We start from the raw sequence: 21,563 nt of genomic DNA, 5'->3' as shown, positions 1-21,563 counted from the left end.
CCTGTTGAATATTGTGTGCTAGAATTGCACTATGCAACTGCCCATATGGGGTTGACATGGTAGCGAATTGCTGATTGCCCGGTTTGCCATCCAAGCGTTTTAATCATAGAGGAGCGTAATCTGCACAGAATTGTGGATGCAGCTCAGGCTGTCTTCTTGAGCAGGCTGAATGGACAGTGGAGGTCTTTATCTGCTATAGTTTTCTATGTTACTATTGTACATCAAGAGCCAATCAAGTATAATCTGAAACAAATATCTCCAAAAGCATCAGAGTATAGCTGTCAATCGATAGTGGAGATTAGATGGAGGGGAGAGCACAGCATTAAATTCCTTCAGGAATCTTATGCATGTTGCTAAATCTTCTTGCACATTTCAGAGTTCACCCTGGTATGATGTTGATCTCACAATGAAACTTTTTATTGCAAGTGTGAGGCAGCAGAAAACTCATCCCATAGAAACACAGGATGCAAATGCTTAATGTCCTATCAAGGACCATGTGTGTATTGGGAGGTTGCTTTCTTTGCCTTATGCCTTATGATTCAAGGATGAAAATGTATCTGTTTTGTCTTGGGGCAGCCTAGAGACCACAGAGAAGGAGTTGCATTCTGTCCTAAAAAAGTGTCCTGGGAACCTGTCATATTCTGCCAAATATAGTTTATACTGCACCGCAATATAAAATATGCCAAACAGAAGCAAACAGAATGATACATGGGGTCCCATGCTATGTACAAAACAGAACATAAGTGTGTGGCACAGTGGTTAAAGCTACAGCCTCAGCGCCCTGAGGTTGTGGGTTCAAACCCACACTGCTCATTGTGACCTTGGGCAAGTCACTTAATCCCCTCATTGCCTCAGGTACATTAGATAGATTGTGAGCCCACCGGGACAGACAGGGAAAAATGCTTGAATACCTGAATAAATTCATGTGAACTCCCATGGGAGAACGGTATAGAAAATTGAATAAATAAATTGAAATAGTTTTCCAGACTTGATTCACCTGGGTTGTTTGCCCTTAACAAGGATATAAGGAAACACTAAATAAAAAGGTGATTTTTAAGTATGGCACCAATGCAGTTAACATTCACCTTGTTTATTGACACCTCCTTGTATACTGTAATATGTTATGTATAAGAACATAAGCATCGCCTCTGCCGAGTCAGATCATAGGTCCGTCGTGCCCAGCAGTCCACTCCCGCGGTGGCTCCCCAGGTCAGTGACCTGTAAGTGATCCTTTACTTAAGACATTTTATCCTATATAGTACCCCTCTAACTATACCCCTCAATCCCCTTTTCCTTCAGGAACTTGTCCAATCCCATGGATTTATTTTGAAATAGATTGTAGATCGTGTCATGTAGATTATGCTGTCCTTGTACAGGTGCAGCTGGAGTGCAGTTTTTTTGTGTCATCTTTCAAGCAAGTCCACCCCCTCATGCTTTTGCAGTAGGATAATTGCAGTGCAGTAATGTAATATACTCAGAGAAGGCTTAGCAGTTCTAGCTTCGGTTTCCACTGGGAGGACAGGCGAAAACCAGGAACCCTCTTTTTCAAATCCTATTTCTAACACTCATTGTGACCCTGGGCAAGTCATACTCTCATTGTTTATGCCCTGATTGTAACCTTTTTGGCTCCAGACTGCATTGCACTCAATATTGTCACAAAGACTGGCAGAATCACTTCAAAAGCAAAAAAAGAATTCATAGGACCTAGAATAAGCTACATACAGTATGTTTAAATGTCATTAAAATTTTATCACTTTACTATATAGTGGAGAAACTTTATTGGCAGAATGCATATTTGGTACAAAGACTGGCAAGCAGAATGACTGTCCTGAGAGTAATAGGCTACCTTTTGAGTCAGGCTATGAGTACACTAACCCCAAAGGAAAGGGGACAACCCTTGTAATTGGCGTCATTTTTTCCAACAACTGCCCTGATGTGTACTGCAGTGGTTCCCAGACTAAAAGGAAGATTCTCAAATGGTGGTAAAATCCAACGAGCCACTGTCGCGGTCGCTACTATAACAATTTCAAAAAAGTGAGTCATTCTTTAAAAAAAATGCGCATGCAAATGAGGTTGGAGGAGGATCACTAAATTTGCATGTGCTGATCACTGGTGAAAGCAACCAGCACATGCGTAGAATAAATGCACAAATAAAAAAAAATAATAAAAAAGACCCCCAAAGATCAGCAGGAGGGATGCCCTCTCCCTCCTACCACCAACATCAAGCAGCCCCCCCATGGCAGCGAGAGGAATGCCCACTCCTTCCCGCCACTGCCATTAAGCACTCCCCCCCCAACACCCTTCCTGGCAGCAGGAGAGATGCCCACTCTTTCCCACCGCCAAGCAACTCCCCTGACACACCCCTGTGGAGGCAGGAGGATGACCACTCTCTCCCACCACCCGCCTCTTCAAAATGTTGGGCCTTTCCCTCCACGGTGTATCCTGGGATGCACCAGGGAGAGACCTAAGGCTCTGATTGGCTCAGATTACTAAAGATACCTCCCATAGGAGGGGCCTTAAACAACATGGGCCATCATAGTCTTAGGTCTCTCCCTGTGCATTCCCAGGATATACCAGGGAGGGGAAGGCCTGCCATTTTGAAGAGTCAACTTACTGTTAAGACTGGAAACCCCATGTGGAATACTGGGGTCTGTGAGTGCACACTGACTGACAAGCCTTCTGCAAATTTCTGCTACACTTGTGCTTCCACTGTGTTGCTTTGAGTAAGGGGAGGAGAAGGTGGATTGAAAAGGAGACCTGCTATTTTGTTTTCACCTTAAATGTGTGTAACCCTGGTCTCGCTCATACTCAGTCTTGGACTGCCATCTAGCTTTTTGAGTTGGGTGCCCGCAACCAGGGCTAGCAAAAAGAAAGTCAAAGTTCAAACTGGGTGAAATCCAGTGCCAGGACAAGTCCTGGTAGGCCAGAGGACAGCCTCCTCTGGGTTCATTCACACCAACCAATCTGTCACTCAAGTGAAATGATTCAAGCTGAAACTGTGGTGCAATTGATTACTCAGACTTTACTTGATTCTCCATTTGTAATTCCAACTGATAATTATTTACATTTTGAGGTCAAAATACAGAAATTAGTAAAAGCTATTATAATACAGTCAAATCTTTCATGCCTTCATCATGTTTTCCAACCTATTCATACCAATCCTTTAATTTCCTTAGTAAGCCACTCCAGGTCCCATTCTCTTCCCTCAGCCCGGGACTATGCTATCTTCCCGCCAAATTGTAACAATCCACTGAGGCTCCACATTTAGTGAAGTTGCTTATTCTTCATTTACCCACGGAAGTTGGTATCCACACTAACAGGCTCTGTCCCCCTCCTAGTATCATACCTCAAGTGAAGGGTCCCTCTGTATTACTGCTTAGCAAGCCATTTTGGGTCTCACTTTCTTTCCTCAGCCAGGGCCACCCTTTCTTCCCCACCAAGCTGAAACAGTCTTCTGCATGCTCTGTTAGCAAATCACCCACGGATTCTCACCCCACAGACTGAGAACACTCCCAGGAGTCTCCCTCAGTACTGTATGCTCTGGAGGGATAACCAAACACCCTGCTGTTTCTCAGCTGAACCTTTTTATACACTTAGCCCCCTCCCTCTTAGGTCAGGATCCTCCAACTTCTTCCTCTTAGCTGTCCTATCCACACTCAGTGACTCCCCAAAGTGACTGCACCCTCTGCTCTGTAGCAGTGGAACTCTGGAGGGTGGGGGTGGGGGTGGGGGCGTCTCCTTTGGATCATGTGAATTTTTAGTTGTTAAAGAGGATAAAGTTTTGAGAAGCATCAATGTAATGTATTATATAGTGCCCTGATTTAGGATAATACACAAATGCAGAAGTAACATAAGATATTAGAGAATCAGGGTTCAATTTAAGGACTTTGAATGGGTTTGAACAAATTGCTGTTTCTTTTCCAGTCTGTACTAACTAAACAACAGAACACTTTTAAGATTGAACTGAAGCGCCTGGAGGAGGAGCTCCTGATTCGCCTGTCGGCTGCAGAGGGCAATTTCTTAGGTGACACAAATCTAGTGGAGAAACTTGAAACAACTAAGTCCACAGCAGCAGAAATAGAGCACAAGGTAAAACCACAGTATTTCAGAATAATAAAGTGACGTGAAATTTTAAACAATTTAAATCACTCAAAACTGTAATTGATATTATTTTTCTATGACTCTCATAGAGGTCAGAATTGATTATAAGACTTTTTATAACCATCAGCACAGAAATATAGAAAACAATTACAATTCAAGATCTTACTGCCTATCTAGTCTGCTCATTCATACCAACTAATCACTCAATCCTTTGACCTCCCTTCGAAATTCTCTGTGATTGCCCCATGCTTTCTTAAACTCAGGTGTGTGTGTGTGGGGGGGGGGGGGTTATTCCTCACCTGAGTTAAAGAAATATTTCCTTACATTACTGCTGAGTCAGTTCCCATGCACCTTCAACCTATGCCCTCTCATACCAGAGCTTCCTCTTAACTGAAAGAGAAGTGCCTCCTGTGCATTACAAGAAATTTCTCTGTCAGGATCTCACCTAGGCAGCAGCTTAGATGGAGTGGTGGGGCCCAAACCAAGGTAGAGTATGAAGCAAGAACTAGACTCAAAGCACAGAAGAGTACAACTCTGTATTAGGCAGTAGAATAGCTGGTATAGGTAAACACAGGGCAAGAGAACTGTTGTACCAGCAATGTTATATCTGTCTGCCTATGACTCTCCTTATATATGATTACCAAAGAGACATACCTCATTCTGGTCCAATGGGCTCCTCTGATGGAGGGAAGGGAAAGCATTTCTTTCTGGCACTGGAATTTGAATTACAGCTAAATGGCTTTTTTCTTTGACCTTGGGTTACAGCTAAGTGGCCTCTGTTGCAAGTCCTCCAGTCTATAGTACAAAAAATCACAAAAATACTGAAAAGCTGAATATAAAATACGCCCCCCCTCAGCCTGCTGACTTTAGGACCTGGTTTATCCAGCTGAATTGTATGGAACCAGGCCACAAAGGTCCTTTATATGGTTGTTTTTGACAAGTTCCCAATACATCTTCAAGGCCATATCCCTTCCAGTGTACCAAGTAGTAGAGCTGGATGAGGATATAGTTTGAACCAAGGATAGTCTGTATAATATATTCAAAATGACCCTAGATATTTACTAGCCAGGGAGTCGCACGTTGCTGATCCAGAAAGGAGTTTTGTTCATAGGGTTTCAATAAAGCCCACATGGAACACTGGGTAGATGTGAAATTTAGTTGAGAGTTGCCAATGATTTATTTGCTTATGGTTTACATAAGGTCCCATGAATCTTTAATCCAACTTACCACACAGGAAGGGCTACACATGCTCAGATCTTTACACTCTAGAAGCATAATTTTAACCCCGAGCAGTTGGATGATGCCATTCATTTGTGTGCCTTAATCATCCTGTCCACAGAAAGCACTTTACAGGTGAAGAATATTACTGTATTGTTTATATAATTGCTCGAGCGTATAATTTTTATTTTTTTTAATCTACACTGCATTTGGCTTGCTGGCTATACTTCCATCAAGTGTCCCCTGATGAAGGCATTATAGATGCCAAAACTTGGATCCTTGTTGGGACTTTTATCAATATAATAACGCTGATTGGTTGTAAAGAACAGCTCTCTTGCCTTTTCCTTGCTTTTGGTTTTGTTTGTCTTTCACAAGGCAAGTACTCTTTGTTTATTTAATCATCCTGTCTACAGAAAGCATTTTACAGGTGAAGAATATTGCTGCATTGTTTATATAATAATTGCAATAATATAGTTTTTCCAAATTTTATTTCTGTTACTATCATGCAGGTGATGGAAACAAAAGAGAATGAAATAAAAATTAATGAGGCCAGAGAACATTATAGACCAGCAGCTGCAAGAGCCTCTCTTCTTTATTTTGTTATTAATGATCTCAGCAAAATCAACCCCATCTATCAGTTCTCGCTGAAGGTAATGCTGCATTTGGTAATCTGTTGTTTAGTCTAAGAGCCACTTGACTTAATTTTAGCAAATAAAACTGAATTCGGCTGCATTGAAACATCAAATGGTAAAATGTACTGTATATGCAGATGTGACTGAGCTGAGCCCTGGACACCGGATAATGTCATTTGTCAATGCAGTTTTGTATGGAAGGAGCATTGGTATCATTCAGGGACAGTGTAAATGAGGAGCAGGGAAAGAGTAGGTTTAGAAGTCAATGGATTTTCAAGATGGGTGTTGATTTATGAATTTAAAAAATTTGCCACCTTCTCTGGAGGATTAGAAGGGAAAAGCATTGGACACAGAAGTAATGAAGAGTAGTTTCTTACACTCTTGTTTTGCTCATCCCAGTGTTTGGAGCACATTAACAATGGTGAATAGAACAACATTTGGTTGACCAGTGGAATTTTGGCTGGTTTGCCTGCTTATGGCTTGTATATGCCAAAACTTTAATCTTAAACTGTGGCGTAAACTTTCTACATTTGAGTTGTTATTTGTTTAGTACAATCCTACTCTGTCCACAGCGGGCCCAATATACAGCCTGCAGCGATCAGCGTTTTGTTGACCAGCACTAAACCCTGCTATTCAAGAAATGCATCAAGACAAACGTAACACTGCAGGAAGCATTTCAATCTCCCCCAGATCCCACAACCTTCTAACTAAATTATCTATCTTGTAATGACCCTGAAACAATGTAACCTGCTCTACTTTGTAACTCTCCTGGAAATGTCCAGATAACCTCTTGTGTAATCCGCCTTGAACCACAAGATAATGGCGGAATAAAAATCACTAATGTAAATTCAGTGTTTGGCCATGTCTAAGCATTGAATTTCTGGCATTGAATTTCTGGGTTTACAAAACCAGCTAACACAAAGCCAGTTAAATGTGATATTCAGCACTAAACCAGCTATGGGTTATTGCATAAAGATAGGACTGATTTTTATGCAGTACTATTTATGCAGTTAACCTGGCTGTTTAATTTCTGAATAACAGCACTTAACTGGCCAAATGTTATGTTATGCTAAAATCTAATCTAATGCTTAGTTTTGTATACTGAGACTTCAATCCAGGAAAGCTCGACTCGGTTTACAATGATTAAGTTAGGCCAATAAGGGCATATAGAGAATTCTCAAGAAAGATTAGTCAATCGTATCCCACTAAATCCTTGCAAATCGGAGTTCTAGGCGGGTTACAAGCAGCATATTGCTACATAGATTTATATATAGAATTATACATGTTACATAGAGTTATACATGCTACGTAAAATAATTCATGCAATCTAAGATAAGACATCTAAACAAGTAAAATTATACTAGTGAAAAGACAGAAAATAATGACAGGACATAGGGACTTTAGAATGAGAGAAGACCTTGTCTAATGCATTAAAGCTAGGTGTAAAGTAGGTAGAAGTGAAAGCAGAAGGAGGATAGCAAGGGAGAAGACAAGATAAACCAGTGGTCAGTCTAAGACTATGGTATCTTTAAAAAAGAAACCAAAATGGAGGAAGGCATCAAATGTCCTTCTTAGAATTTTAAAATGTTACATTTCAGTTGTTCCAGGTGCAGGTTCAGAAGCACGACAAAACAAAACAGTGATGTATCTCTACAGAATCAGTGTTGCAAGTACATTTTAAGCAAGGTTGCAAACTAGCTCTGAAACTCTTTCAAATACTTTTCTATGAATTTTAAAAGACTCATATTCTGAATTTTTCCAAGGCCTTCAATTCAGTTTTCCATAAAGCTATTAAACGGGCTGAGCAGTCTGAAGATGTCAATGAGCGAGTATCCAATCTGACAGAATGTATTACTTATTCTGCTTTCCTGTATACCAGTCGAGGACTTTTTGAGAAGGATAAACTCACCTTCTTGTCTCAAACAGCCTTTCAGGTAAAGAAAATTATATGGCATACTAATATTTTTAAAGTCTTGACTTAAGTATTGTATACTAGGGGCCTGTATACTAAGCTGCACCATGTATTAATGTGGCAGTTTAGGGCTGGCTCAACCTGTGGACTAGGTGAAGCACTGGCTGATGGCTCTGTTGATAAAGGGTGCCAAAATCCCAATAAAGCAAGTGGGGGAGAGGGGAGGGAGGGATGCTAGAATGGGATCCTGGATTTTGACACCATTTATCACATGGAGGGGGGGGGGGTGAGAAGTAGCTATCAGATGTCAGGTGAAAGAACACCAAGTTCAAAAGTTGGCTCAGGGTGCCACAGTCCCTTGAGCTGGCCCTGTGGCATTCAGTGTGGAGTGAGGCAAAGAATTGGTGAGGAATGGGCAGGGAATGTGCCTTAGAGTTAACATGTGACTGAATTAGCCTGATGGTATATCACAGTGTCCCACAGACATTTTGATGCCGTAGTACATTAAACTCCAGCTGTGGACCTGAGTCTATTTCTACAGGGGTTACTGACAGATGAGAGGTGCCAGCACTGGCTGACAACTCACTGCGAGAGGCATGTCCTGTAAGCAGTCTGCCAGTACCAGCGCCTCTCTTCCTCGCCGGCATCTCGTGGCACACCTGGAATCTGCCACAGCACACAGTTTACGATACACTGGTATATCAGATAAGAACAATCAATATGGGATCAAATAAATAGTTTGTTAGATAATCCGGTGGCATTATCCTATGACATCATATTTTTTGGCAAATATCTAATAATAACAAGCTTCTACTTATTATGACAGGGGTTGCCATACAACAGATTACAAATAATTTGAAAAATTGGGATAGGCTGAATTATAGCTTTTGGTGGAACTCTTTGTGTCACATATTTAAAATGGAAAGGGTAATTGCCATGCAGCAAGGAAATTTTAATAAATTTCAGGTTATTTGGGAGCCATTAACAAGATACTGTAAAGACTGAAATTACTGCATAGAATAAATATTAAATTTTTTTTCTCCCTTTTGTTCATACACATCCAGGGTGGGGTGGGAGGTGGGAATATTTTATGATTTCTTATGCTTATGAATAATTATTGGGTATAAGGGAGGGGGGATATTTGGTGCGAGTTAGAATTTGATGATATATTAAGTGATGTTAAAGTATAAAATGATTGTATTTTATGTTACACTTATTGTGAGTTTTAAAAATGAATAAAGATTTATAAAAAAAATTAAAAAAGAACATAAGAATTGTCAACTTGGGGCAGACCAAAGGACCATCAAGCCCAGTATGCTGTTTCCAACAGAGGCCAGCCCAGGACCCAAGCACCTACTTAGATCTCAAGTAGTAAAACAGATTCTATGCTGCTTATCCTAGGAATAAACAGTGGATTTCCTCAACCCATCTCAATAATGGCCTATGGACTTCTCTTTTAGGAAATTATCCAAACCTTTTTTAAAACCCACTAAGCTAACTGATATCACCACATTCTCCGGCAATGAATCCCAGAGTTCAATTACATGTTGTGTGAAGAAATATTTTTACCTGCTTGTTTTAAATTTCTTACTTAGTAGCTTCATCGGATGTCCCCTAGTCCAAGTATTTTTGGAAAGAGTAAACAAGCAATTCACATCTACCCTTTCCACTCCACTCATTATTTTATAGACCTCTATCATATCACCCCTAAGCCATCTTCAAGCTGGAGAGCCCTGGCCACTTTAGCCTTTACTCATAGGGAAGTTCATCTAAAGCTGGTAAAATCTCTAAACATTCTAGGCATCACTATTGATGATAGGCTCTCCTACCATGAACATATAAGTAACATTGTCAGATCCTGTTTTTATAGATTGCGTATAATTCGATCAATTGCTAAGTTTTTAGAGCCAAAATCACTTAACACATTGATTCATTCATTAGTTATTTCGAAACTTGACTACTGTAATTCTCTATTAATAAATGTTACCCAGAAAGAAAAGAGATGTCTTCAGATTGTTCAAAATATTGCCATCAAACTGATACATAATCGCAAAAAATTTGACCAAGTTACTCCACTCCTGATCGAATCACACTGGCTACCTATTACTCACCGTATCACCTTTAAAATCTTACTTTTAGTCTTCAAAACCCTATCCTCGAACGAACCCCAATTTATTAATAAATTACTTATTCCCCATAGCTCATCACGCTCCTTAAGGTCCATTAATCAAAAATTTTTAGCAGTTCCATCACTGAAAGTTATCGGAACCCGCCGTCATGATATTTTTTCTGTGATAGCCCCACAATTATGGAACACCTTACCTCAGCATTTAAGAGAAGAAAATGACTTGAATCATTTTAAACGTTTCTGAAGAGCTTCCTTTTTAAAGACGCTTTTAATTTATAATCACATCTAATGATTATTGTCTTTTTTTTATTTTATTCCCCCTTCCCATTGTTCTTACCATTCATGTCTTCTTTTCTAATAAATACTATTGTAGTTCTGCCCTCTTTTCCTTATGTATCTGTTAGTTTGTATGTCAATCTGTCAAATGTATGTAATTTACTGTAAAAATTAGTATATTGTAAAAATTAATATATGTGTATACCTTTTTTATTTTATTATGTAAATCGCTTAGTAAATTAAATAAGCGATTCAATAAGTTAAAAATAAATTTGAAACTTGAAACTTGTCCCATCCCTTTTATCATTTTTGTCACCCTTCGCTGTACTTTTTCTAATTCCGCTATATCTTTTTAAAGCATAAACTATAAGGTGGCAAAGTTAATGCCACCTGAATAGATGCAGCTGACCACATCATATTCTGTAGCATGTAAGTCAAAGCCCTTGCTTCCCTTCCCTTTTCCCCCACTGCTCTTTCCTTTCAAATATTGTAGTTGCTCCCTTTTATCCTCTCTCTATTCTACCCCATCTCTGTGTGCTACTATCCATTCTATTTTCTTCATTTCCTCCCCTTTATATGAATTGTTTTAATTGTATACTGCTCAGATTCTCCAATAGGCAGTATATCAAAACTGTAATAAACTTGAAACTTGATCTACCATTCATTAATACATAGTAAAGAACTTTTTTCTATTAACTGAGTGGTAAGATGTTGTGAATACCTCCAACAGTTTGCAGTAAAAAAATACAAAACCTCATTGTACTGACTTTAAATTAAAAAAGCATTAAATTTAGCTGTTAGCCTGTGGTAACTGTAAAATCTTAACCCACTTCACTAAATAGGCACTTTAATCATTTTTAAAACCACCACCAAATGGGGAACTGGCCTTACAGAAACAGACTGTACATAACACAACTACTATCCCGCTCTGTTCCTTCAGCCAATGCCCCCTTCCTGATGACGCTGACTCGTCGAAGGGAGGCTTATTGATTTCATGTACACGGGGGCGTTCAGGGGTTATACTGAAAAAGCGCAGGAGATCAGAGTAACACTGCCCTTTTACTACCATTCTAAGATAAATGGTTCATTGAATAACATCATTGTGAACATTTAAAGTGATTTGCATATTGTTTTTTGAAGGCGAGAAGAGGAAGGTTTAAAGTGCTATGATGGTCCCCATCTGCAACTGGCGCTTGTACTTTTATCAGTACTTTATACTACTTATCAGTTGGTGAACTGAGCACTTTATTTAGCAGTTGTTGCATTTTTTATATATATATATATATATATATATATATATATATATCTATAATAAAACCCTAAGCCGTGCATGCGCACTTCTACTTGCGTGTTCCGTATGTCCATGGCCTGAAGAAGTGCGCATGCACGACTACAACTGCCCCACACTCGTGGCCCTGTTTGCATTCCAGTGGCAGCAACTGAGTGGTGGAGAGCAGCCCCGCTCCGCCCATTGACCCTCCACAAACCTCCCGGCTCCAGCGGCATAGGCAGCACTATAAACACGCTGCTTCGCGCCCTTCTACTGCCGATTTCCTCTGTCGCGTCTCTGATGACATCATCGGAGACAGATGCGGGAGAGGAAATCGGCAGTAGAAGGCCACGAAGCAGCATGTTTAAAGTGCTGCCTACGCGGCTGGAGCCCGAAGGTTTGTTGGCGGTGGGAAGGTCAGAAGCAGGCCAGATCGAGCAGGACAACGGCAGTAAAAGAAGGGGGAGGGGCTGAACGGAGCAGGCCAGATCGCAGTAAGAGAAGGGAAAGGGGGTGGGGGAAAATGCTGCTACTGCTACACAGGGACTTGGAGGGGAAGGGAAATACCACTGCTGCTTCTGCACAGGAAAGGGGGTGGGTGGGATAGGAGGGAAATGCTGTTGCTGATGCATAGGGAAGTGGGATGGAAATGCTGCTGCACAGGGAAATGGTGAAAAATGACAGACAGACAGCGGGAGGGAGGGAGACAGAAAGAAAGAAAGAAAGACACAGGGGCAGGGAGAGGGACAGAAAGACAGACAGAGAAAGGGGGCCAGGAAGAGAGAGAGAGTCAGCGGGAGGGAGACAGACAGACATATATTCTAGCACCCGTTAGTGTAACAGGCTTAATGACTAGATAATAAAACCCTAAGCGGCGCATGAGCACTCCTACCTGCATGTTCCGTATGTCCGTGGCCGGAAGGAGTGCGCGTGCGCGCCTACAACTGCCCCACACTCGCGAAGGGAGAAGATACAGAAACAAAGAAAGACTGACATACAGTCAGGGAGAGAGACAGTAAGACAGGGGGCCAGGGAAGAGACAGAGACACACAGGGGGACAGAGACAGAAAGAAAGGGGGGCAGGGAGAGAGATAAAAAACATAAAGTAAGAAAGAAAGAAACGCCTCAGTGACCCATTGTGCTAAAAGTCTATTCTAGACACATCTATTCTAGCACCCGTTAATGTAACGGGCTTAAACACTAGTATATATATATATATATATATATATATGGAGGGGCATAATCAAAAGGAACGTCTAAGTCCGTTTTCATCTAAGTTGCAAGTCGTCCAAAGTAAAAAACAGCCTAGAACAAATTTTCGAAAAATACGTCCAAAATTTTTTTTTGTTTCGAAAATCGTTTAACTATACGTCCTGCCGATCTGATCGTCCAAGTCGCTAAATCGTCCATCTTTATACCACATTTTCGTCCAAATATTCGTCCAAGTCAAAAACGCCTAGAATAAGCCCTGTTGGATGTGAGAGGAGTAGCAAAGTAATGGACTGGACACCCAGATATGGCACCTGAATAGTGGGGTACCTTACACGGCACTGCTGTGAACTTCACATAAAGGGTACCCCATAAACATCTCACTGTGGCTCCCTTATAGGTCATGGTGAGCCCCCCAAACCACCTCCAGAATCCCCTAGACCTACTTATTTACCACTCGAATAGCCCTTTTGGTTGCATGAGCCACTTATATGCCAGTACAAAAGGGTTTTGGGGGTGTATAGTGGAATGCACATGTTTAAGTATCAATGCAGTGATTACAGGGGCTTATGGGCATGGGTCCTCCTCTCTATGGCTTAAGCAGCCTCTGTGCTGGACGACTAGGCTTTCCTGTGCCATGCTGCAGGTGATGATGGTCTGGAGGCTGAATTTTAAAGGTATGATTATGATTTTTCTGGGGTTGGGGGGGTCGGTGATCACTGGGGTAGTGTGTCTTGATTATGTATTTGCAGTACTTATCTGGTGACTGTAGGTGGGTTTTTGTGACTTAGACCATGTTTTAAATGGTCTAAGTCACAACGTCCAAGTTCTGTCGATCCTGGGCTATATAACTTTTGGTTATACATGCTGTACGACTAAGCCTAAGCCGGCCCATGTACCACCCAACTCCCGCCCTCGACACTCCTCCTGAAATGCCACGTTTACCTTTGGTTGTTCAGCGGCACTATGAATGCCTAGGTTGTTTAGAAATATGTACAAAACCCGGTTTGATTATCGGTGCTTGGACGTCTTTTGTTTATGATCGTCCAAGTGCCGACTTAGGCCGGTTTTTGGACGTTTTTATCTTTCGATTATGAGCCCCATAGTATTTTCAATTATTTTTTACAGCATCGAGTGTTTAACTTGTGGAGTATTTTTCAGTATTTATATTTTAACACAAATATTATATTAAATAACTCCTTAGTGTATTGAGTTCTTCCAAACAATAAGAACATAAGAATAGCTTTACTGGGTCAAACCAATGGTTCATCATGCCCAGTAGCCTGTTCTCATGGTGGCTAATCCAAGTCACTAGTACCTGGCCAAAACCCAAAGGTCAGCTGACTACAGCATAAGTGCAGAGAGTTACTTCAGAAACCTCAAGTACATCAACATCTGACACAAATACTATATTTTTTGCACTATAAGATGCACCTGACCATAAGATGCACCCTAGATTTAGAGGAGGAAAGCAAGAAAAAAACATTGAGGTTTAGCATGTTAAGTTTTGCCCATGGTATGCTCTAATCAAGCACCCTTGCCTAGGCTTTGAACTCTGTTGCAGATGGTGGGAACTGATCTGCTGAATTGGTTGCCACAGCTTCAATGATAAAAGTGTGTGTGGGGGGGGAAGAGCCAAGACAAAGGTTGACTGGGCTAAAAATTTGTTTCCATCTAAAAAGTCCATCACCAGCGTTCTACTCTAAGCTCTACCGTAATTTGACTCGATAGTTTGTATGAATAACAGGAACGAGTCCAACCCCCAAGGTCGGGTATACTCACAGGTGATGCTAAACCAGCAGCCAGCACAGGCACTCCCTCATGCTCGCATCCTCTCATTGGCTGAGCTATGTGGGCATTGCAACGTTCACACGTGAGGGAACAGACAGAGCACACACATGCACTAGAAAGTGAGCGGTGGTAGCGTTGGCAGGTTTGGGTAATGCACCAACGCATGCTCGCGTCCTTAGCCACCGCCTCCTTCTTCCCCCATAGGCTGCTACAGTATAAAAGCCGAGGGGGCGCGTGCTGCCATTACTATCACAACAAAGCCAACCTTTTGGCTTCCCTGGGCTGCATTGGCTGAAAAAAATGTTTCTGGGGCCGCACAAACGTACAAATGCTGCAGCAAGACAGAGGAGGGAGCCGGCAAGACGGTAAACACCCGGGGTCAGCAGAAGAAAACACTGCATCGCCCTCGACCGGGGCCGCACAAAATACTTCACGGGGCCACATGTGGCCCTCGGGCCACCAGTTGGACACCCCTGACTTAGACCGTTCTTATTTCCATAAATAAAAATCTTGATGCAAGAAAATTGGACATTGTTGTAAAGGAGAAAAACATAAGAACAGTAATGCTAATACAAGTGACAAGTGACTTTTCTGTGCTATGTGCAGAGAAAGAGAAGACCCTCAAGTACCAAGATACATAATCAGAGACCAAGAAAGTATGGCAGAAAGATAGCACTTTTTATCCAGCCAGGAACGGCTTCTTGCCGGTTAAATAGCATTTGGCTGGCTAATACTCATATTCAGCAGGAGATAGCTGGTTGTCTGTATTGGATGTTTGTGGTTAGCGGCTTGCCACTCATATTTAAGTGCTGGCCTGCTAAGCTTGTAGGCAAATTGAATCGCATAAAGAGCAGTCCTATCTTTGCCTGCTATAAACTTAACTGGCCAGCACTGAATATTCACTTAAGTGGTTAAGTTAGAGACAGCCACAAAAAAAAAAAATAATTAAATTAAATATTCAGTGCTGGTCACTGGAAAGGGCCCGGTATTGGATATCCGAGTTGAGCGCCAATGTCAGGTGGATACTACACTGCCCAGAATAGCTGAATATCGGGCCCAAAGAAATTATTAGTATTGCTTTCATTAATTAGTTTCCTATGCCCAACATAAAAGAGAATATTTTGCTTTCAAAATTTATTACCTAACATATAAAAATATTTTTGAGGCCAGAATGGTGCTTGACTTTCTTTGCAACTTGTGCAGACGTGTTGCAGAAGAATGTATGGATGAATAAATGTAAAGGAGGAGCAAAGTTGTTAGAGCAGTAGACTGAGAACTAGTATGGAAGGACACGTTCAAATTCTACTGGCATTTCTTGTGACATTGGATAAAGCATTTATCTCTCCATCACCTCAAGTACAAACTCAGATTGGAAGCCCTCAGAACAGTAGTTCTCAAACCTGTTCTGAGGGACTACCAGCCATTTGGCTTTCTAGGATATCCAAATATTCATGAGAGCGATTTGCATATAATGGAGGTGACAGGCATGCAGATCTGACTAGTGTGTTCATTAGGAATATCCTGAAAACCTAACTGGCTGGTGGTCCACAGGATAGGTTTGAGAACTCTACTGCTCTAGAGACAGGGAAATGTCTACTGTATTTGAATATAACTCACCTTAAACTACAACTGAAAAGATGTGAGCAGCTGATTTACAGAGCTGGGAAGAAAGATGAAAAAACATAGCAGTAAGAGGAAAGGGAGCAAACAAAGCAAGAAAGGGGAAACGCAGCGGCATTAGCAACTTGAGAGACGTGGATACCAGCAATTCTACAATAAACAACTCTTTTCACATATAAATGCCCAAGTCTAAGTTTCACTATTATTCAATACATCACATCGTTATGTTTACATATAAACGGGCCAGAAATTCTACACCATCTTTAGACCCCCCACCCCCAAGTATGAGTCTGTCTGCCCTGGACTTGAGAAAGAGGAGACGGAGCTATCACTTTTTGAAGAGCAGTTAGGGTGTGGAAAAGAATATGGGCAGGGCTGAATTTGAAGGATTAGAAAAGAAACCAATTGAGGGACCTGGGTGCCTGGAATGTTTTCACAGGCAAATAATCCTGATGTGTTCTAGACGCCCTACCCATCTAAGATAAAGAAAACAACTCCTCTCGCTATACATTTGTTGATTTTCCTTTCACACTAACTCAATCCATACCTGTTACACAGTAAGTCCCATATGTAAATAGTGAAAGTGTGTACAACTAACCTTAATGACCTTTCCTTAATCTTATGCCCTGTCAAGATTCTTCTGAGGAATAAAGAAATTGAGCTGCATGAACTGGATTTCCTGCTGCGATTCCCAGTTGAACATGTTTACAAGAGCCCTGTTGACTTTTTGACTACTCAGTCATGGAGTGCTGTTAAGGTAATTTTGAAGAATGTTTCTGCAATTGCTTTGCCATTTGAAAATCCAGCTTGGCTGACTGTATGATTTTAAGGCACTTGTAGCAAATCTTTTAGGCAATTTAACTGTAGTGGTAATAAAATGCAATATACTATTGTGTTTTAGTATAATAAGCTAACTAGTCCCTTTTCATAGATTTATTTTGCAGTGTGTGAAAGCTGCTAATTTTGGATTTGCCACAATTTGAATCTTAATATATTAAAACAGTAACAACAGCGAACCCTTAGAGAGCTTTACAATCCCTCGTTAATTTAAAAGCAGATTGAAAAAAATAATAAAATACATTGTATTGCAGTCCAACACTTTTTCTCTGGCCAGTATTAGAGAATATAGTATTTAACAATTTGATGGTTTATACTTATTCATTTAAATAGTTTCTGTCTTTGCCGTACGGAACAGAAAGCAGTGCTTCTGATCTGAATTAGGTGTTAATTAAGGTTCTGGGAGGAAGGTTAAGTAGCTGTAAAGGTTACTGCGCTAACTTCAAAGGGTCTGTTTGTAACAGTCCCTTAAAAATCAAACCTATAGAGAGAGAGGAAATGTTCAAGGTAACATTCTTTCTGAGAGGAGAAAAGAGGAGAAGAGGACATTTTTCTTTCTGAGAGGAGGAGAGGACAATTCTCTGGGTAAATATAAATTAATTTGCTCTGAGCTTTGATAATTTGGGGGATAAAAGCTAAATTATAGGTTCTTTTATATAGACAGTTTAGATCTTAAAAGAACAAACTTTACTTTGCTAGTTTACATAGTATAAAAGCCTTTTATAGTTTTACAGTTTTTAAGCTTTACCTTTCTGCTATAGTCTCTTGCATGCATAGCAGGGTCTGGCTTAGTCTTCATTCCTACCCAGCCTCTCCACTCCCGCCCACCCCTAGCTCATAATCTTTATTTATAGTAAATTATTCTACTTAGGACAACAGGACAACATATTCTTATTACATTTCATTACTTGCTAAGAATCAAACACTAAATAAATCATATAGTATAAACCTAAGGCTCTCTCTACTGGTCTAATGTTCCTAGAACTTAATAGGGTTTAATTAATCAGTACAAAAAATAAGATGCAGACAGTAGTCTGGCAGCAAGAGGGGTACTATCCAGTCTTTTGCAGTGTCACATATATGATTATCTCCCACTTGGCTAGATGCTATATGTGTGTGCTTGCTGCAAAGAGCTCCTAGTTCCCAGAGAATGTTCACTTGAGGCTAGAGTTGCAGACTTGGAGGAACTGAGGGAGTCAGAGAAGCACATAGAAGAGACCTATAGGGACATTGTACAGAAGTCCCACCTCTAGTCTGGCAGCCCCCGTGTTGCCTTGGCGAAGAGAGGTCTCCTAAAAAGAGAGAATCACTCTGGTAAAGTAGTAAATAATCCTGTAGCCAGGACCTGCCCACCAAGGGATGCAATATCCTCTCGCACTGAGGATTGTCTCCAGGGACTTCTGTCCAGGAGGGGAAGGGTTTGGAAAACTATTATAGTTGGTGATTCAATCATTAGGCATGTAGATAGCTGAGGAGTTGGTAGGTGTGAGGATCGCCTGGTTACTTGCCTGCCTGATACGATGGTGGTAGGCCTCACATGTCACTTAGATAGGATTTTAGAAAGTGCTGGGGAGGAGCCAACTGTCTTGGTACATGTAGGTACCAATGACAAAGGAAAATGTGGGAGGGAATTCTAGAAGCCAAATTTAGGCTCTTAGGTATAAAGTTGAAATTTAGATCCTCCAAAAATGCTCCCTGTTCCATGCACAGGACCCAAGAAGCAGGAAGAGCTCTGAAATCTCAATGCATGGTTGAGACAATGGTGCAGGGATGAGGGATTTAGATTTGATAGGAACTGCGTAGTCTTCTGAGAGAGGGGGGAGCAAATTCTGAAAGGAAGGACTCCATCTTAACCAGCACAGAACCAGGCTGCTGGTGCTAATGTTTAAAAAGAAGATAGAACAACTTTTAAATTAAGATGGGGGAGGGGAGCAGATTTAGGGAGTTCCAATAGAGAGGTTTCAATAATGGTGAAAGAAAGTCAAGAGTGCTTAAGAGGAAGGCAAAGTAAAGGGCTCAAATCATACCTGTCATCTTCTCAGCAGCCTTTGAATACAACAAATACACAATCTGAAGTGTCTGTATACAAATGCTAGAAGCCTAAAAAATAAAATAGGAGAGTTGGAGTATATAGCACTGAATGATGAGATAAAATATAATAGGCATCAATGGGACCAATTTTCCCTCTAAGCTGCATGACTGCACTGCCATGCACCTTTTAGCAGGAGACTGCATAACCATTCAGCCTCAACAAGTTGGTGAAGTCGGGACCAGCATCACTCCGGTACCATTCTTCCATCTTATGCCACTGCTGCTGCTTTTCCAAAGCAGCAGTGGAAAACTAAAACAAACAGGTTGCGGGACCTTCCCATACATACCCGTGGCTGCCGGCCTGCCTTCTCTGATGTCATTTCTTTTTCTGGTGCAAAATTGACAGCCACGGATATATATGGGAAATCAGCAGCAGCAGTTGAGATGCTAGAGAGCAGATGCTGGTGGAAGAGGGTTGGGGAGAGAGAGGGGATGACACAGTTGGGAGGAGAGAGAGGGGATTGACACTGGTGGAAGTGGAGAGAGAGGACGCAGAAGCTGGTAGAAATGGTTTTATTGGGGAGAGAGAGGGGGTAGCTTTTGTATACCGTAGAAGTGGGAAGACATTCTAGATACAACAGAGGAGAGAGGGCAGATGTTTGGGAACAGAGAGGAGGGAGATGATGGAACCGTGGAAGTGAAAGGAGAGATGCTGGATGGAAAGTGAGGGAGAGAGAAGGGCAGCTGTTATATGGAAGGGGAGAGATATAAAGAGGATGGAAATATTGATGGAAGAGAGAAGGGAGATGCTGGATGGAAAGGGGATGGGGAATAAGCTGTAAGGAGGAAGATAGAAGCCTGCATGGAAGAGGGGATAGACAGGAGGGAGATAATGGAAGGGGGAAGTGAAAGAGGAGAGAGGAGGCAAACTGTATGGAATGGGAAAGAGATAAAAAGGTGCATGTCCAGTCTATGAGAATTAGGTCAACTTAAGGAAGTGGTCAATGTAGGGAGGTTCTACTGTATTTTTGGAAAGAATGAACAAGTGATTCACATCTACCCTTTCCACTCCACTCAGTATTTTATAGACCTCTATCATATCACCACTGAGCCATCTCTTCTCCAAGCTGAAGAGCCCTAGCCACTTTAGCCTTTCCTCATAGGGAAGTCATCCCATCCCTTTTATCATTTTTTTTTTTTTTTTTCCTTCTTTGTACTTTTCTTAATTCTGCTAAATCTTTTTTGAGATATAGTGACCAGAAGGCGCGGTGACCAGAATTTGCAGTGCAGCCACACCATAGAACGATAAAAGGGCATTATAACATTTTCATATTTATTTTCCATTCCTTCCTGATAATTCTTAACATTCTATTTGCTTTCTTAGCCGCCATCTCACATTAAGCTGATGGTTTCAACGTATCCTCAACAATGACACCTAGATCCTTTTCAACAATGACACCTAGACTCCTAACATAGAACCCAGCATCATGTCGCTATAGTTCGGGTTCCTCTTTCCCATATGCATCACTTTGCACTTGCTCACATTAAACTTAATCTGCCATTTTGATGCCCAGTCTCTAGATCATTGATAAATACTGCATGTTAAAAAGCTGCGGTCTAAGAACAGATCCCTGGGGAACCACACTATTTAATCAAACATTTAAGCAAAAAACTGAAAAATCTTGATAGTGAAAACCACCTATAGCAAGTCCACAGGTGTTCAGGAGGAAAAGCCTCACAGCCCCATTAGGGAGGAAGTCCTCCTTTAACTGGAAAGGGCAAATAACCTCACAGGCATAAAAACCTCCGTTTGACCACAAGAACAAGTGAAATAGATACACAAACAATTAATAGTTAAGTGTTTCACAGGCACAGTTCATTCAAGGCAGTTACTGTGCCAAACATTAAAGAAGTAACAATAAACTTATCTTGAAATGTGTGGAAAAACAGCCAGGCTCATATCCCCATTGACGATGGCCAAGTATTTTGCCTCACAGCTGCGTCAGAGACTGAAGAAAGCAGAACCTGCAAAAAGAAGAACAATCAGTGCTGCAAAGAAATGTGTGTGAAAAATACCTTTCTCCAAAATGCTCATAATCACTCAGTGGCGTACCTAGGGGGGGGCGGGGGGGGGGGGGGCAGGGGGGGGGGCGGGCCGCCCCGGGTACCAGCCCTAAGGGGGTGTTCCCGGCCTTGCCGTTCAGTCCCCCGCCACCCCCGAAGGACCGCTCGCCCCACTGACCTTCCTGCACCATCTGTGAAGCAGCCCGCAGCAGGATCGCGAAGTCAGCGTCAGCATCCCTGCGCTGCTTCCTGCGCCGCGATCCCGCCCCACCCTGAAGGCCTGATGCCCCGACCCACCCCGAAGGACCGCTCGCCCCCCTGGCCTCCCCGCACCACCTATGAACAGCCGCAGCAGGATCGCGAAGTCAGCGTCAGCATCCCTGCGCTGCTTCCTGCGCCACGATCCCGCCCCTCCTCTGACGTCAGAGGAGGGGCGGGACCGTGGCGCAGGAAGCAGCGCAGGGATCGCTGACG

General features: G+C 41.8%; 1 protein-coding gene across 5 annotated transcripts in view; it reads left to right on the top strand.

Annotated features, from left to right (window-relative positions):
• DNAH11 (dynein axonemal heavy chain 11) overlaps positions 1 to 21,563 on the top strand; it is a 596,997-nt gene that overhangs the window by 521,132 nt on the left and 54,302 nt on the right. For all 5 annotated transcript variants that reach the window (XM_033930891.1, XM_033930892.1, XM_033930893.1 and 2 more), the window contains 4 exons: positions 3,925 to 4,089; positions 5,829 to 5,969; positions 7,715 to 7,885; positions 16,792 to 16,914. In XM_033930891.1, the coding sequence (XP_033786782.1) occupies positions 3,925 to 4,089; positions 5,829 to 5,969; positions 7,715 to 7,885; positions 16,792 to 16,914 (600 nt within the window). The remainder of the gene's footprint in view (positions 1 to 3,924; positions 4,090 to 5,828; positions 5,970 to 7,714; positions 7,886 to 16,791; positions 16,915 to 21,563) is intronic.

The sequence above is a fragment of the Geotrypetes seraphini genome, chromosome 2 (genome assembly GCF_902459505.1).
Source record: "Geotrypetes seraphini chromosome 2, aGeoSer1.1, whole genome shotgun sequence".
NCBI lineage: Eukaryota > Metazoa > Chordata > Amphibia > Gymnophiona > Dermophiidae > Geotrypetes > Geotrypetes seraphini.
The sequence above is the reverse complement of the archived record's forward strand: the minus strand, read 5'-3'. Positions and strand labels throughout refer to the sequence as shown.